This window comes from Sprattus sprattus (assembly GCF_963457725.1).
Source record: "Sprattus sprattus genome assembly, chromosome: 13".
Taxonomy (NCBI): domain Eukaryota; kingdom Metazoa; phylum Chordata; class Actinopteri; order Clupeiformes; family Clupeidae; genus Sprattus; species Sprattus sprattus.
Window position 1 is genome coordinate 26,145,038 of NC_137911.1, and position 17,500 is coordinate 26,162,537.

Here is a 17,500-nt window from a genome sequence, read left to right on the forward strand (position 1 = left end):
TGCAGTGCATGCTGGATCTCGTAGTTTTACCCCAGGCATCCTGACATCCTTTATCAAAGGTTATGAAGCCCTGAAGGTGCAGTGCATGCTGGATCTCGTAGTTTTTACCTTTCGTGGCATAGGCTTCTGCGATCATGGACAGGCGGTACACTGGTGCCCCAACAAGCTGCAGGTCGTCCATGGTGACCCGGCCGTACTGGTTAAGGGCCTCTCTGTAGTCTCCCTCCACATAACACAGCTTAGCCATCAGGAGACTGGCCTCCTGAAGATAGTCATGCTGGAGAGGGAGAGAGAGAGGGAGGGAGAGAGAGACAGGGAGAGGGAGAGAGAGAGGGAGAGAGATCAAGAGAGAGAGAGAGAAAGAGGGAGAGAGAGAGAGGGTGAGAGAGAGAGAGAGAGCGAGAGAGAGAGAGAAAGAGAGAGAAGGAGATTAAGGTTGAGAAAAATTAAATAACTTGCACCAACATTCCTAGTTCCTTGTGGTTTAGGGTCTTATCCTCTATGTCTCATATGGAATAAAGCCCTACAGTAAATGCTAGTGACCCTCTACTGTTATGCCTAGGGTTCACTTCTCAGGCTATCTGATGAAGTGGAAAAGGTTAAAAAAGCACACACACAAGCACACAAGCACACACACACACACACACACACACACACACACTCACTCACACACACACAAACACACCCCCACACACACATGGGCTTAACCCATCTGACACGGGGTGAGTATAAATCTGGCATTAATCCAGTAATCCCGTGGCACTCCTCCTCACCTTGAGGTTTCCCCGGTCCAGCGCGGCCGTCAGGTGCTTGCGGACCTCCACCAGACGGGGCCGGTTGCCACGGGGACTGGCGTCCTGCTTGATGGGGTTCTCTTTGAGGAACTGCTGGAGCTTGGACTCCCCGAGCAAGAGCTCCCCGAGGTCATCTGCACACAGACCCCCCCCCCCCACACACACACAGAGTTAGAGGAAGTCAAATAATAAGTCATACGTCATACTTAGAAGCCTATTCACAATAACACTCACAGCCATAGTAAACAGGTACAAAAATTAAGATACACGACTTCATGTGATACAGAATTTGATAATAAAACTAATAATACCTGAATTTCAAGCCTAACTAGTGATTGTCCAATTGAACACTTAATACTCTGTGTGTCAGTCACAAGATATAGGGAGTCCAAAAATCAATACTGTCTACTCTTTAAAACAAAAACTATCTAAGTTGTTGCTGGAGTGGAAGTACTTTTAATCACTGGTAATTCACTGATTGGCTACAGCATTAGCCTTGATAACTAGCCTAATAGCAACTCACTGGCACACACTGCTGAACATGTGCAATAGCCGGCCATTACACTATAACAGGGCTGCTATGGGACATTAGCCAGGGTACTTAGATTAGCATCACCTCTCCTGCAAGGTTTTGAACACACTCAGTTGGTCCTATAAGGGGATCACACAGGTTTACCAACGGCAATTTAGTACACAGAGCACACGGTCATTGAAGCCTTCACACTAAGCCTTTATGCTTATGTATGTTAACTCATTTTTTATATCATTTTATTATTGTTGTTATGTTATGTATTGTTAGTTTCTAATATGTAGGCACTTTGATATCGTTTTGAATGAAAGTGCGTTAAAAAATACAATTAATTATTATTATTATTACTAGCCTGCTTCCCTCCGAGGGGGAGCGAGTCTGTTGGCTGTCTGTCACTGATCGGAACTAGGCCTTAACAAAACCAAACGGAATGGGAAGAAGAGAGAACAAATTTGCTCCACACATTCTTTAGAAGAAGAGGCCGTTTGAGACATTAGGCAACTGTGTTGGTCTCTGTCGTTGTTTTCTTGACCAGCTGAAGAAGGTCCAGATTGTCACAATCTAATATCAGTGTGCTGGTTCTTCACGGAATTACACTGAATCACTTTCTTCATCAAATTGCCTAGGATGTCTGATATCGTCTTTGAATCAAAGACAGTCTATCATTGGCACATAGAGGCCCCAGAGGCATTAGCACAGTCATAACAGTATGCAAAAGCAGTTTGATTGGGATTACTAAGAACAAAAACTCTTGCATGAAGTTGAATCTCAAAAGCTGGTTAATGGACTGCAGAGGTTCCTTGTACTTTTCTTGGAATGTAAAGAGTTTAAATCAGGTTACAAAGCTGGTGAAAATACTAGGGCTCAGACAAACAATCTCGCTGCCATTTAGGGGCCATAAGATGTCTTTAAAAATATCTTTAAAAATATGAAATCTTGTGTTTAGAAAAAAGGCTTTGACCAAAGGGTTTCACTCAACTTCTAAGGAACCGGCTTTAGTTTCAAAATGCTGCTTGCCCAGAATGCTTCATTTATGCTAATCTCGGCTCAAAACTCTGCAACATGTGGGTTTATCAATAGTATAAGGCTTATTCAATGTCTGTGAGGCTGGATTGCCTAGGGGTTTCTGTAAACTGCTTTGAATAAACTAGTCTGCACAATGACATGTTTCCCACCGTTGTGTATTGATAGTCTGCCACCCCCTCCATGACCTATTATAACATATAATATTGCCCCCCTACACCAATTGTACGTCACGTGACAAACAGGCTGGCCAATATTCCTGCGCATGATCAGTCATGATAGGTGCATTCCATCTCAGATTAGACCAAAATGCCACAACTTTGTGAATGTTAAGCTTTGTGTGCCTCCACGAGTTTCTTAATCTACACTAAGACATGTTTACGTGTGCAGGTACTCTTGAAATGTACGTCACGTGGAAACCCCCCTACTTTAGCTAGGCCCACAGACGACTTGAATTGGAATGTTTACTTTCCGCTTCAATGTCAGCATCTTGATCAAAACATTTGAAAGGGTGCTTATTTCCGTATTTGTAATGGGTATCTAGTTCTTAAGGAAAATAATCAGGCTATTGTTTCGTACAGTAGAATATTTTGTATTCTTGGATCATTAAGTAGTGTATTCGGTGAACTTGTCGCTAGTAGGGTTAAGGTGCCAGCATGCTCTGACTTGCGTGAGGCTGGCTTACTACCTCTTAAGCATCTTGTGTCAAATCTCAACTGCCGACTTCTGGCAACCAAAACTGATATCTTCAGTCATGAAAAAAACAAAACAATACCAACGATCTGAATGAATAGAGCCACTATTGCCACATGTTACTGGCGTTTAGTCATTCATATGTATAGCACAACACAAGTATAGCCAGTTATCTAGTCATCTAGCCAAATGTCAAAATTCCCTAAAACAGGAAACGTAGTGTAACTTGCTAGTAAACTCCAGCCGTCATATGCCCATGGCACTTCTCATTTCCCATACAGCAAACCTTCGAACATTTATCGCAAAATATGAACATGAAAGTTTAAGGACATCTACCAAACCCCAAACAGGACTCTTCTCCGTTCCAACTTCTGAGTATTAATTAGAATACATTTTCTAATAGCGCGAAAGGCCCCCAGAAAGATAGCTAGAATGACTAGCAGCAGATAGCTAGCAAGCTAATGTTGCTAGCGAGGCAGGGCTGGTAAACGTTAGCTAGCTAGCTGTCTACCTAGAGATGTAAATATTAATTTGTAATAATTTGCAACCAACCGTTTGAGATTAGTTTAGCAGACAGCTGTCGCACAAGTTCCGGTATCTTGTCCCATTGTCCTTCTGAACGACATCTCTCTATTTCTGTCTCTAGTCGTGACCCAGACTTTCTGGCTGTCATCTTCCTTCTCTCCAAAGCAAGACCACAACACCAGTGCTAGGCAAGATCTGCGGCAGCTTGAATTGTAAACGAGGGGAAAACAGCGACATCTACAGGATATGCTCCATTAAAATGCAATGCAGTAAAACAAAATTTCATTCATCGGTTTCTCAAAGTGTTGCGACGTCAAGTGAAATGAATGAAGTAACCACTGAGCAAAAAGCACACATTCAAAACGACTTGTTTTTTTCTCTCTTCTCCAATCGGGCTTTATTTCCCACATTTACAAGCAGAAATAGTTTTCTTACCGTGAACATACAGTCAAAAGGAAACATCTGACATACTGATAAACAAAAAAAATTAGCTACACAATTAACTCTAATACAAGTACAAGATAAAGAGGTATATCTGGCAGGAAAATAAAGTGAAAGGCTAGCACAATATAGTAAAATACACATGTACATTTGCGTACAGAATTGAACAGAGGAGGGAGACATTTCTCCTTGGCAAATTCTAGACTAGAAATGACTAAATCTGGCCCAAATATTTAAAAATGCATCAGTTTAAGGCAGTTAGCACTACTATACAGTATGCAAACAAAATATCTAATTTTGTAATACTTATTGTGGATTCACACTTTGTATATTTCAGACAGAGGCTATGGAAGTAACACAATTAAAAATATGCAGATGAGGTGAAAGTAGTGGGATAAGGGGAGAGGGTTCTGCTCATATATGGCCACACAAATTAACTCATACAAATACACATACACACAAACGTACCGGGGAGAATTCATGAAAAATACGGAAATACAGAGCTATAAAAATACATGAAACGTATTCATATGCCCATCATGGTTTGTGGTAGTTTTGCTGTAAACTGTTAAAGTAAACATGTGCATATAGAAGACAGAAAAAAAAACCTTACAGTGCTATGGAGCATGCATACATCTGAACCATCCATACTTTCCCTCTCAGACAGACAGACAGACAGACAGACAGACACACACACACACACAAAAACAAACAAACATACTTTTGTTCCCTATATTGTTCAATACAAAAAAAAAAATCATTATTTTCTGGCAGTATTCCCAACCCCTCCCCATTTAGCTCTTGAATGAAATCATACATAAAAGTCCCCGCACTAAACCCACTAAAGTTTCAATACATGATAGGCTGGACGTAGAATGGACTGGAATGGAAACGCTGTTTGGCAGTCCTTTATGAAAGAGGTCTTACAGGCTGGCATGCGAGATGGCAGTAAGGTAGAGAGATAGCAGGGCCAAGGGTCACTTCTTGGACATCTATGAGTGTTTGATGGTGTATCGGCCTTTCTGTAACTGGGAAATGTACAGTTTGGACTTGCTGCCATCCAGACGCTTGAACCATACCTCGTCATGGTTAATCGTGGTGATTATGGCACTAGGATAAGAGTTCAGATAAGAGAATTCAGTCTGGTTGAAATCATTCATTAACATTATTTATTTACTTGTTTAAATTATGACTAACTTATAATTGTTAATATTATATTTTCTATGACATATTTAGCATGAGAGTAACCAAAAAAAAACAAACATTTAAATCATATTTGTAAGTCACTGGCAAAGCAAAACAAAAAAGGAAGCAAATCACCAAAGTGTTCAGACTGACTGCCAATGTCTGTGCTAAACATTCAGATCCAACCTGTGAGAAGAACACACACACACACACACACACTCACTCACTCACTCACTCACTCACTCACTCACTCACTCACTCACTCACTCACTCACTCACTCACTCACTCACTCACTCACTCACTCACTCACTCACTCACTCACACACACGCACACGCACACGCACACGCACACGCACACGCACACGCACTCACTCACTCACAGACTAGCTCACTCACTCAGCTCACTCACTCACTTACAGACTAGCTCACTCACTCACTCACTCACTCACTCACTTACAGACTAGCTCACTCACTCACTCACTTACAGACTAGCTCACTCACTCGCTCACTCACTCACTCACTCACTCACTTACAGACTAGCTCACTCACTCACTCACTCACTCACTCACTCACTCACTCACTCACTTACAGACTAGCTCACTCACTCACTCACTTACAGACTAGCTCACTCACTCGCTCACTCACTCACTCACTCACTCACAGACTAGCTCACTCACTCGCACACAGCAGCCACAGCAGCAGCAGCAGTAGCAATAGCAGTAGCAGCAGCTCACCTTGTGGGATACTCGTCCTTCTTATCGATGCATATGCTCTGGCCTCGGCCGTACCACTCCCCGTCGTAATGCAAACGCCCGTCCTCTGACCTCGCTGTGTGGTGCTGCTGTTGCGGATGATGCGGCTGCTTCTCAGGCTTGACCAGGGGCACCACTATTTCCACCCCAGGGGCGTAATTCAGAGAACACATTAACATGGGATAACGTGTAAAGCAGCATTAAACACTTATAATGGTTTTGGCCAACGTTTAGTAGTATGCAGTATAAGAGACATATAGTAAATAGGGAATATAGTAGTTAAAATATCCTAAGTATTTAAGGCTGCAGTAAGAGCTACAACAAGAGAATACTGTCTGCTGTCAATGCATGAGGACCTACCATCTGCCTTGACTCTGTGAGGTCCAAGAGTAACCATAGCCTGTGAGACATAGCGGTGCAGAGAGTGAGATCAATGACTAAAGCAATAGATGCAAACAATCCATAGGGGCCCAACAAGTGCAAATGTGCAAACATAATCACAACATGCATAACATGCACTCCTTAACAGAAAGAGGGTTTCATCAAAGTGGTTGTTGAAAGCCTCACCTTTCTGATTGCTGTCCAGTCCTCCAGAATGTCTAAATCTTGTAGCATGTACACAATATATGGCCGTGAGATTGTTAAAGAAGAACAACAAACGGAAATCTGGGGTGGTCTGAAACACGCATCACCTAGAAACCAAAAACCATCACAGATATCTTACAACTCTCCAATTAAACTAAACTTGACAATACGGAGACTGGGTTCGGCATTAGACCTCATTCATAGTTCCAAGCTGCCTAGCACTACCAGAGCAGGGGCGTCCCTCTCTACCTTTAAGAAGCTCTTGAAGACCCAACTCTTCAGAGAGCACCATCCTTCCTAACTTGCACTTATAGAAGTTACATTCCTGCACTTTTTTTCTATCTCTTATGTTAAGGAGTATTTATTGTTAAACTAGGTCTCTATTGCTCGTAGCTTGACTGTTCTCTCCCTTGTACGTTGCTTTGGGACAAAAGCGTCTGCTAAATGACTAAATGTAAATGTAGACCAGCGTGAAGAGCAAAGCACACTGCGGGTTTCCGAGAAAGGATATCAGAGACGACCACTGGCTTCCTCTTCTTGTCTGGGCTGAAAGGGTCTCTCCTCTTACTCCTTCTGGACTGGAGCTCATCATTCCACAGCTCTATTGGAGCAAGAACGGTAAAACATAGACCAGTCAATGAACAATCCCACATCATATATGATGTAAAACACATTCCATTGGGATGAAATAAAAAAACTGCATACAACTGACACTTAGAAAACTGTCAATGAATCGCTATTAGCATTTAAATTAGCTATTCAATTTCCAATAAGAGTTAGCATTAGCATGGTCTCCACTATTTGTTACCTCCGCCAAGGAGGTTATGTTTTCGCCCCTGTATGTTTCTTTGTTTGTTTGTCTGTTTGTCAGCAGGATTACGCAGAAACGCATGGACCGATTTCCATCAAACTTTGTGGGGTGATTGGGTAATATAATGTCAATAATTGATTCGATTTTCAGATGTCAAGGTCAAAGGTCAAGGTCACAAGGCGGAGGTTTGCATTCTCTGAATGCTCCCATTCTTGTTGTTCATATAATTGTTTCATTCATCCACACAACTTTTGCAAGCATGGAAACCCTTCCCCACGCACAGAGGCACATAAAAACATGCCCATTTATAATATTTAGTCTGACGCTTTTCTGAGGTAGGTCTTCCATCAGGACCCGTCCTCGTCAGAGTCACTATGGCACCTGAGGTGATGTCGATGCTGTGTCTGTCTTCCTCCAGACGGCGGATCTTTTCCTCCAGCTCACTCTGCACCGTGTCCAACAGCAGGAGCTTCTCGCTCTGCGGAAGAAAGGTGACGCCATGGATCAGGGGTGGGCAATTAATATCACCAAGGGGCCACATGAGATAGTGGGACTGTTGTGGAGGGCCGGACCAATAGGATGAACTCAATTCAGCATGAAAAATTAGCATGTTGCAGTTTTAAAGGTGTGCCTAGACCGATACACATGGCACACACACAAAAGCAAGCTTGCAATGCAATAGTATAAGTATACATATTAATAGTAATATACATTTTTATTGTTAAACGTTTGATTCCTAATTTACCATTGACCTCCGGACGGTCAGGGACAGCCAAAGGGCCGCACTTTGTCTGCCATGGCTGAACAAATGGTAAAAAATTAAATTTAAGATCTCAGGACTTTTTTTATTCTGTGTGCTTCTATTTTTGTGTTAGGCATCAGATCCTTAAAACAGTTTATCTTAACGTCTCCAGACAGAATCCCTTCCAACAGCTATAAGCACCAAGCGGAGAGGACTGCGCCAACGCATCTCCCCGGCACAGGAGAGTGTGGTCACCCGTGGGAACATACGGTAGAATAAACACATTCACTCACCTCCCAGTGCTGGTAGGCAGCTTGTGTTTCACACTCATACTTATTCTTCACAGAGTCCAAACACAGCTCCTTGTATATCCCTGCCATTGACAAAAGATCCAAGACTTGCAGTCAGTAACAAACACAAACACAAACAAACACACACACACACACACACACACACACACACACACACACACACACACACACACACACACACACACACACACACACACACTTCCCTCATATATGGCTGTGTATAACTTACCAGCAACTTTTATTCTGATCTGCATGTTCTCTTGCAAAGCAGCGAGTGGCTCGAGGTATTCCGGAGCTTTGCCCGACAAGACCTCCTGTAGTTTGGCATCCACTTGATTCAACCGTTCCTTGTATAACCTCAGGAGAAAGAAGCACGTTCACTCAGGACTTAAATACACCAACTAGGAAACGAGCATGTTGCTGTCATAACATCTTTAAGAGGGAAGCTGTTTTCTCAGAACAGCTACACAATTACTCTATTTCTTCTTTATTCGTTAGTTTCTGGCTGAACGTATGGCCTATTGACCGAATGCGCCTTAAATGAAGTTCGTTGAAAACATGTCGCCAATGCCAGGTTTTGAAATTTCAAATTCGCATCCATATTCTGTCATCGGGGATGGGTAATCAGTGTCTTACTGGTCTTTGAGGTCACCGAACTGCTTCTCGAGAGTGGTCATCTCATCAAGGCATTCCACTCTTCTACGCTCGCAGTCTTCATCGTCCATCTCTGTTATTGGAAGATAAAAAAATATCATAGGCTTAAGCTGCATTACAGTGACTGTGTACATAGTTTCAGATAAAGTTTAGCAGCTACACTGCTTATGATGCCTATAAGATAACGTTACCCGAGCTGTCTCCATCCTCTGTCACGGATGAAGTCTCCGAGTCCTCTTCGTCCGTGCTGCTACCCTCCTGCTCCGGATAATCCACCTCCATTTCCTCATGGTTGTTCTCTTTCTTTTCCCTCGCGTGCACCGGCATTGTAGCTAAAAACAGATAATAATAGCAATGAACAGCCACGTATGCGATTGTTGTTTTTAGTGGCTATCTAGCTAACATTAGCTAGCTAAGAGTCTTGAAAGCGTGTAGGAACCAAACGTGTAGGTCTGAATGCGAACCGATAACTCCAAACAATCAATACAAATCAGGAACGTGCTAGAGAATCCGTAAACAATTTAACATATATCAGTTGTTGGAAATGTGTATTAAACACATTATACTACATAATCTACAGACAGAGCCACTTTCATTACCTAGTAGTTGTTGTTTTCGTAGTGAAAAAGGCAGTGGTCCAATCATAAAACAGCGTGCAGCCAGCGACAATAACATTTCAATATGACCGCCATTCTTATATTTCAAAATAAAACTCCAAACGTAAATATTAGTTTTAAATGATCCAAAAGAAATATTTCTTATAACAAGAACTTGACAATGTAAATAAATAGTATTACATGACATAACTCTAATGTAGAAAGGTATACAGATACTGCCACCTTGCCTGTCTTGTTAACTGACTTGTACACTGCCATCGCTGAGTCCACCCTAATGCTGCAAGATGGTGATGGAGCAGGTTCCAGGTCCCTGCAATGAGCAGGAAAGATTTGGACTGATTCCTACCACCTTGGTTAGGTCTTTTTGAGAAACTCCCCTCTGGAAACTGCGGTCCATCAGGACCAAAACCTCACAGAATAAGAGGTTTCTTTCCAAAATATTTTTTAAGCATGTATTTCTGTATGTGTGTGTTAAGAGTATGGTGCATAATCCATGTATATTTTAAATAGTTCACATAATAGGGCAAGTTCAATTCAAAACTCTCTCAATTTTTTTTTTAATCGGCCTTGTGGACCTTGGTGTGACATGAATCCTTCTGGATGTGGTGATCTATATAAAATTGAATGGAGAAATGAATGATAATAAACAACAATAAACTAAATGTTGTGTAACCTACCTAACAGGCTGCCGTCTCATTCCATGATTATTCACAAGATGAGTCTGCTAAATGACAGCATTTGCAAATGCAATACGCCGTGTATTTATGAAGAGTAATAGGCAACACAACAGGCCGTGTAAAACGTTGAAAAGTTTGAAAACCGGATTTTCAAACAAAACTTTGAGGCAAGCTTTTATTTTGACGCTTTCCGTCGCCATATTGCCGCTTACTGTCGCTAGCTCCACGGAACTCAATCACAAAGGGGCCAAGTTTTCTTGCTTGCTGCCTAGTTAGAGGTTACTTAGACAATTGCGTTTCATTATCGCCTCCATGTGGACTGGAGTGATACTTCCCATAGAGAACATCAATAAGCTATGCTTTACCCATTGACAGATGTGGAACCTACACATAAAAAAAAAAAAAAAGGTCTCCGTCTGAATCTGGGCCTTTATTAATACATGTTCGATATACCTTACAGTGGCTAAGGGTTGATTTCACAATAACATTTTCCTTGGGCCAGAACTACAAGTGTATCTCAAAAAATTTGAATGTCATGGAAAAGTTCATCATTTAATTAAAACATTTAATTTAAAAAAAGTGACACCTTCATATATTCTAGGTTTATTATACATAAAGTAGCATGTTTCAAGCCTTTTTTTGTTTTAATCGTGATTATTTCGGCTTACAGCTCATGAAAATATACAGTACCAGTCAAAAGTTTGGACACACCTTCTGTTTTTTATACACTTTTATTATTTTCTACCTTGTAGATTAATACTTAAGACATTTTACCTACGAAAGAACACATGGAATTATGTACTAAACAAAAAAAAGTGTTATCTACAATGAAAGTAATACAAGTAAAGAAAAAACTTATTAGAAGGTGTGTCCAAACTTTTGACTGGTTCTTTTGACTGGTACTGTATATATTTTTGAGATGCACTTGTATAAAATGCACAAAATCTCACCTTGTTGCGGGTAGCCTGCAGAATGAACCAAGTGCACGGAACGCGTGCAAATAATGGGAAGCTTCTTTTAATTCAGAAAATAGAAGAAGTTTGCACCTGATGACAATGTACCCAGATCAGTGATCGACCAGACCTTAAGATCAGTTTGTGAATGTTGGAATAATAATACAAATAATCATTCTTCTTAAGACAGCGCCTCCTTAAACAGTAAACCAAACAGCTACTTAAACATTCCACCCCACTAGTCAAACAGAACCAAAGAAGCCGAGGCAAATATGTTTATGTAATGATCAAGGTTTTAATTTTCTTTCATCAGTTTTAATATCATTACAGAAAATGTCATTATAGTACAGAGTTTGTTTTTTGTTTTGTTATTCATAGGAGTGCTGGTCACATATCTGTACAATATCACCCATCCTTTTTTACTGTACTGTACAGTTGTTGTTTTTCTCATATATATATATATATATATTTATATTTATATTTGTATTTGAATAAGTTTAAAAAAAGGCTTTCAGCGCTTAAATAAGCTGTTTCCTTCAGTGTTTGTTTTTTTTCTTCTTCTTTTTAACGTTGAACCAATCAAAAGGTTTCCCTCGAGTCCCCATGTGTCAACTGACTGAGTCGGGGGAGGGGCCTGGCCTGGGGGGAGGGGCCTGTCTTGAGGGGAAGGTGTAGGGAGGGGATTGGAGAGGGAGGCGATGCTTGGGGGCTTCAGTGAGGTCATAAGGTCACAGCATCCACGGCGAGGATGTAGGCCCCTGCGGTGTGGCTGTGGCAGGCCTCCACCTGCGTCCGTCCCCGAGCACATCATCGTGAGCTGCTCAGAACCGTCGGCCTGTTCCTTACCTGACAACCGCCATCCCCCCAGGTCTTCCCTGCTGCCCCCCTATCAAGTCCCCCTGCCCCAGACCCCCCCGGCTGTTGGCACTGTGCACATGAACACGACTCACAAGATAAAGGACAAGCAAAGCTGTTGGGATGAACGCCTTCGGACAGACGCCTTCATGAGATCTTACGTAGATGTTGGGATGAACGCCTTTCGGACGCCTTCATGAGATCTTACGTAGATGTTGGGATGAACGCCTTTCGGACGCCTTCATGAGGTCTTCCATAGGTGTTGGGATGAACGCCTTCATGAGGTCTTCCATAGGTGTTGGGATGAACGCCTTCATGAGGTCTTCCATAGCTGTTGGGATGAACGCCTTCATGAGGTCTTCCATAGGTGTTGGGATGAACGCCTTCATGAGGTCTTCCATAGCTGTTGGGATGAACGCCTTCGGACGCTTTCATGAGGTCTTCCGTAGCTGTGGCCCAGGGCTGTGGCTACATCCAGTGGCATCCTTGGTCCCCTCCCGCACCCCCACCACCCGCCCCCCCCCCCACCCCACCCATCCAAAAATGAACCCCCCCACTCTTGTCCTTCCTCCAAAATCTGGAAATAAGCGTTTCAATGAACTCCGGTCAGGAATCTACAGCGTTCTACTAAAATGCTACTGCTATCTATAAGGGCTAGCGTTGAACACACAAAGCAATCGCAATGAACGAGAACAGAGTTGCTTAATAGAATGATGATGATATTCATAATAATAATCATAATAATATATTACAGAATAAATCTTATATATTATATATATAGTCTTATTTTAAAAGGTATAATATTTTAATTTCTTCCTTTGAAATAATAATGATTTTCTTTTCTAATTAACATTTTCCGTAAACCATTTATTTGCTTCAGTGAGTTGCTGATTACCCTCAATCAACGTCGGTTGGACAAATGAGTACAAACTTGCTGTGCCATTGCATATTACAGAATAGTAATGTTATGTGGACATGCACCACTTTCACTTTCTCTCTCTTTCTCTCTCTCTCTCTCTTCTTCTCGCTGTCCGTCCCCTGGGGATGACATCATAGCCGTCCGATCACCATGACGTCTACCACCTCTCCTTTGTGCAGCTCCACATATTGCTCGGTTTTAGGCGGCAACATCAGCAGACCATTGGCACTGCGCATACTCATTAACCGACTGCTCATCTGGTTCCCTGCAGAGAAAGAGAGAGAGGGAGAGCGAGAGAGAGAGAAAGGAGAGAGTGGTAGAAAAAGATAAAAGACAAAGAGAAATGGTGAGTGACATGAGATACAGAGAGGTAAGAGAAAAAGAGACCAATTTGAAGTCACATGACTGAACGCCACTTAGTTGGTCACATCTTCTACTAAAATTCCAAAACCTTGCTAGTCCTTCAGAAACGTAATTTTTTTAAACGTTTTTTAATTATTATTATTTGGGGACCAAACATGTTCTAGATGACTCATCAACAAGTTAGCATTCTGTTATACAAAGCATTATTATGGTTGCGGATTTATCAGATGCCTGAAAGTAGAATATCGGCGTCATATGACGTCATACACAGGGAGTTCAGGAAGTGTAACGTACTTTCAGGCATTGGTAGGGGAACTGAGACCTAGTTTTTAGCCTTATACTCGAACCCTAACCCTGACCCTAAAAAAGTTGATTCTGACACTTAGAAACACTACGTCACTTCCGGTATTCTACTTTCAGGCATCTGATAAATCCGCAACCCATTATTATTGTCACACTCATCAACAGCGACCATAACACAAGGTCCAACAGAAGACATGATGCTGATTGGCAGGGGCTTCAGAGCCGCTCTCATGCAGTCTGTGGCGTCCAGTACCTGTGCTCTGTGCCCATGGCAACGGCTCCTGGTGATGCCATGTCAGTATGCAGCGGTGGTACTCGGGCCGTGGGTCCAGTTTCACGTCACACGATAACTGAAAGGGGTGGAAAGAGGGACGCATACTGATGACATCCTAATCATGAGACAAACCCACTACAAGTAAAAGGTATGGTTAAAGGTTAGGGTTGAGGGTGAAAGAGTATGCTGTTCTTGGAGAATCCTTGAAACGCCGAAGTTGTTTCCTTGGTTCAAGTTAACTTGTTCTGAGTAAGAGACTCAGGAAGGCGGTCTTAGTAAAATAATCCGTTTATTCAAACAAAGTTTGGCCTCGGGATGTCTAAGGCACAACACAGTAAACCGTTATGAGAATACTCTTAGTATACTTAGTATACTGAGAATACTCTTCATGGTTATCTTCCGTCTTCTAATTAAGTGTGTCAAGGTGTGAGGTGTACTTGATGTCTACTTGAGGGGGAGCTTGATGTGTGTAAAACATAGGGAAAGGGAGGGAGGTGTGTCTGGGGCTCTAGTTCAGGATGAGGTCTATCTATATAACTAGCCAGACAGGAGAAAGAGGTTCTAGTTTGACCATGGTCATCTAAATGCTAATAAGCCTGAATCCAACCATTTGGTCATGGCTGTCGACAAAGTACAGGAATCAAGTCTAACGGCCCTTGGTGTGTCTGACTGCATGTTGGGGATCAACTGATATGGCTTGGTATGTGATCCACTAATATCTAAAAGTGGGTACTGTAGGGTAGGGTAGAAAGTGATAATTGTATTAATCCTGCGGGCTAAGCTAAACATGCGCAAAGACGCAGAGTCCAGTTCATAGTCAAATTCACCGTTTACCTGTGCGCAATGTCCGAATTATCAACCGAATCGGACAGAGTTATCTCAGGGTGTCAATCGGATCGCAGTCGGCCCGCAATTATTCAAATAAAGGCGTTTTCAAGAAAGGGATCATTCTATTTCAGTCGGAATAAGTCAGTAATTCGAATCCATGTAACCGCAGTGACAGATGATATGAACTCGATCGACTGTGGCTGGGTTTAGGTTCAAGACCTGACGGTGATGCTCACCCGAGCTTTGATGATAGTTGGTCGTGGGTCCAGGATTCCTTGCATCTTCCTCAGAGCGGGGATGACGAAGAGATTACAGGTGACGACCGCCGACACTGGATTGCCTGAGGACCCAAAGAGAGCGTAGGAGAGAAAGAGAGAGCATGAAAGAAAAAGAAAGACAGATCTTTGATAAGAAGAGGGGAATATGGACAACGGACAACTATGACCTCTAGAATGCAGGGTGAGTGGAATCTGGGTCAATGGGTTCCCCCGTGCGGGTAAGTAACTACTCTGGAACAGGGACAAGGGTTTGATGGTGGGGTGGGGTGGGGTGGGGTGGGGTGGGGTGGGGGGGGGGGGTGTGCTGCACCATGCTCTCAGGACAGGTGGCGGTACAGAGGAGGGGGCCGGTAGATGCCATATGGGGGGGGGGGGTCTTGGTTAAAGATTGCAATTTTGGGGTCCACAATCCTGGTTAGTTTGTTTTACACACACACACACAAACAGAACACACATAACTCTGAAATGAAATGACAACCCGGTGTGCTTGAGTCAAGAAGTCATCTAAACACGTGTCGCTGCTTGGAGGTGTACAACAGAGTGATATGTGAGAGAGCGCTGCGTAGTGTACTTAAGAGGATTAGCAAGAAAAGGGTACTGTATGTGTGTGTGTGTGTGTGTGTGTGTGTGTGTTTGTGTGTTTGTGTGTGTGTAGGTGTAGGTGTGTGTGTCTGTGTGTGTGTGTGTGTGTGTAGGTGTGTGCGTGTGTGTGAGTAGGTGTGCGTGTGTGTGTCTGTGTGTGTGTGTTTGTAGGTGTGTGTGTATGTGTATGTGCGTGTGTGTGTCTGTGTGTGTGTGTGTGTGTGTGTGTGTTTGTGTGTTTGTGTGTGTGTAGGTGTAGGTGTGTGTGTCTGTGTGTGTGTGTGTGTGTGTGTGTGTAGGTGTGTGCGTGTGTGTGAGTAGGTGTGCGTGTGTGTGTCTGTGTGTGTGTGTTTGTAGGTGTGTGTGTGTGTATGTGTATGTGTATGTGCGTGTGTGTGTGTGTGTGTGTGTGTGTGTGTGTTTTATGAAGGGCTGTGGAAGGGTAGCTTCAGGACCCTTGCAGCAGGCAGGGTAGGACAGGGCAGGGCATCTCTGGTAGTCTGGGGACGTCAGGGGCGGGGCAAGAGGGCAGTAGGGATATCACTATGTGATACAACCACAGCCAATCAACAGCACCCAACCACAGCCAATCAACCAATCAACAGCACCATAGAGGAACCAACACACTCAAACAAAATAGAACAAGAATACTCAAAATAATAATAATAATAATAATAATATGTATATCTCTCAGAAAACAGAGTAGAACAATTGTCATTTGAAAAGTTATCTTTCTATTTAAGGTCATCCCTTTACATCTAACCAAATCAAACTCAATCTAAATCTAAAAATGAGGGCCCCAAAACTAGTTCACATTAAAGAGGCTGCATTATTCCACAGTTCTTCCCGTTAACAAACAAACAAACGAACAAAAAAACTAAAAAACAACATTCCGTTTTCTGAGCTGTGGTGACCGGCTGTTTGTTTGTTGTTGTTTGTGTTTTGATTTCTCTGTTTTTCTCTGTGTGTTCCTCCTTATTGGAGAGCACCTACTTCTGCGGGGGGGAGGTGACACGGGTGTCCGGCTGGCCTCGGTGTCACTCAGGGGGACCCCCTCCAGCAGAGACACCCCTGTGTCCCTGTAGCTGAAATTACCTTGGGGGGGAGGGGGGGTAGCCATGACACACAGAGAACAGAGAGAGGAAGAAAGAAGAAGAAGAAAGAAGAAGAAAGAACAGAGAGAGGAAGAAAGAAGAGGAAGAAAGAAGAAGAAAGAAAAAAAAAAGAAAGAGAGACAGAAGAAGAAAGAAAATAATATAGAAAGACAAGAAGTGAGAAATGAACAGAGAGAGAGGGAAAAAGAAAGAAAGAGATAGATAGAGAGAAACAGCAGAAAAAAAGCAAAAGGCAAACAAGCAAGCAAGGAGGAATGGAAAAAGAAAGAAACAGAAAGAAAGAAGGAGAGAAAGAAAGAGAGGCTGTCAACACAGCCTAGCCTAGCTCCATTCACAGGACGACGGACAGACCAACGGACGGACATGTGAGCTGAGAGTGGGGTAGGGGGGCAAACTAGGAACGAGGGGGTGAGCCCAGGAGGGGCAGAGTGTCCCACCCCCCCACCAGCTTCACAGAGAAGGAAGGAGCAATGAGGGGGCCAGTTCCTGCCTGCAGACACTGCAGTGTGGTCACAGCAGAGGGAAGGTCACTGGAGAAAACAGTGGTCTTTAGGGACTGGGGGGGGGGGGGCAGTAGCATGGGCACACCTGATCCATAGGAAGACCCCCTGTCTCCTGAGCTCAGACTCAGAAGTCCAGGGGGGGGGGGGGCAATTGCACAGGGGTGGGGGAGAAGAGGAGGGGTATGTT

The 17,500-nt window shown here is 43.1% G+C and overlaps 3 protein-coding genes across 8 annotated transcripts in view; all 3 read right to left on the bottom strand.

Annotated features, from left to right (window-relative positions):
- ttc7b (tetratricopeptide repeat domain 7B) overlaps positions 1-3,732 on the bottom strand; it is a gene marked incomplete at its 3' end in the record, with an annotated part of 52,558 nt that extends 48,826 nt beyond the window's left edge. Inside the window, exons 1-3 of the mRNA XM_080850257.1 lie at positions 3,592-3,732; positions 774-928; positions 109-277 (exon numbers count right to left, since the gene is read on the bottom strand). Of these exons, the coding sequence (XP_080706383.1) occupies positions 109-277; positions 774-928; positions 3,592-3,712 (445 nt within the window). The 5' untranslated portion in view covers positions 3,713-3,732. The remainder of the gene's footprint in view (positions 1-108; positions 278-773; positions 929-3,591) is intronic.
- A 363-nt stretch (positions 3,733-4,095) lies between these two features.
- LOC308374241 (breast cancer metastasis-suppressor 1-like protein-A) lies at positions 4,096-9,373 on the bottom strand (the record flags this gene model as incomplete). Its single annotated transcript, XM_080849971.1, has 10 exons — positions 4,096-5,115; positions 5,926-6,079; positions 6,304-6,343; positions 6,511-6,575; positions 7,040-7,129; positions 7,721-7,817; positions 8,375-8,454; positions 8,622-8,749; positions 9,029-9,119; positions 9,238-9,373. The coding sequence occupies 10 exons, from the start codon at positions 9,371-9,373 to the stop codon at positions 4,998-5,000; spliced, it is 999 nt and encodes a 332-aa protein (XP_080706097.1). The 3' UTR covers positions 4,096-4,997.
- Positions 9,374-12,714: 3,341 nt separating this feature from the next.
- The window catches only part of gphna (gephyrin a), an 87,992-nt gene continuing 83,206 nt past the window's right edge, over positions 12,715-17,500 (bottom strand). For all 6 annotated transcript variants that reach the window (XM_080850639.1, XM_080850637.1, XM_080850636.1 and 3 more), the window contains 3 exons: positions 15,072-15,175; positions 13,987-14,083; positions 12,715-13,332 (listed from right to left, as the gene is read on the bottom strand). In XM_080850639.1, coding sequence (XP_080706765.1) covers positions 13,199-13,332; positions 13,987-14,083; positions 15,072-15,175 — 335 coding nt within the window. In that variant the 3' untranslated portion in view covers positions 12,715-13,198. The remainder of the gene's footprint in view (positions 13,333-13,986; positions 14,084-15,071; positions 15,176-17,500) is intronic.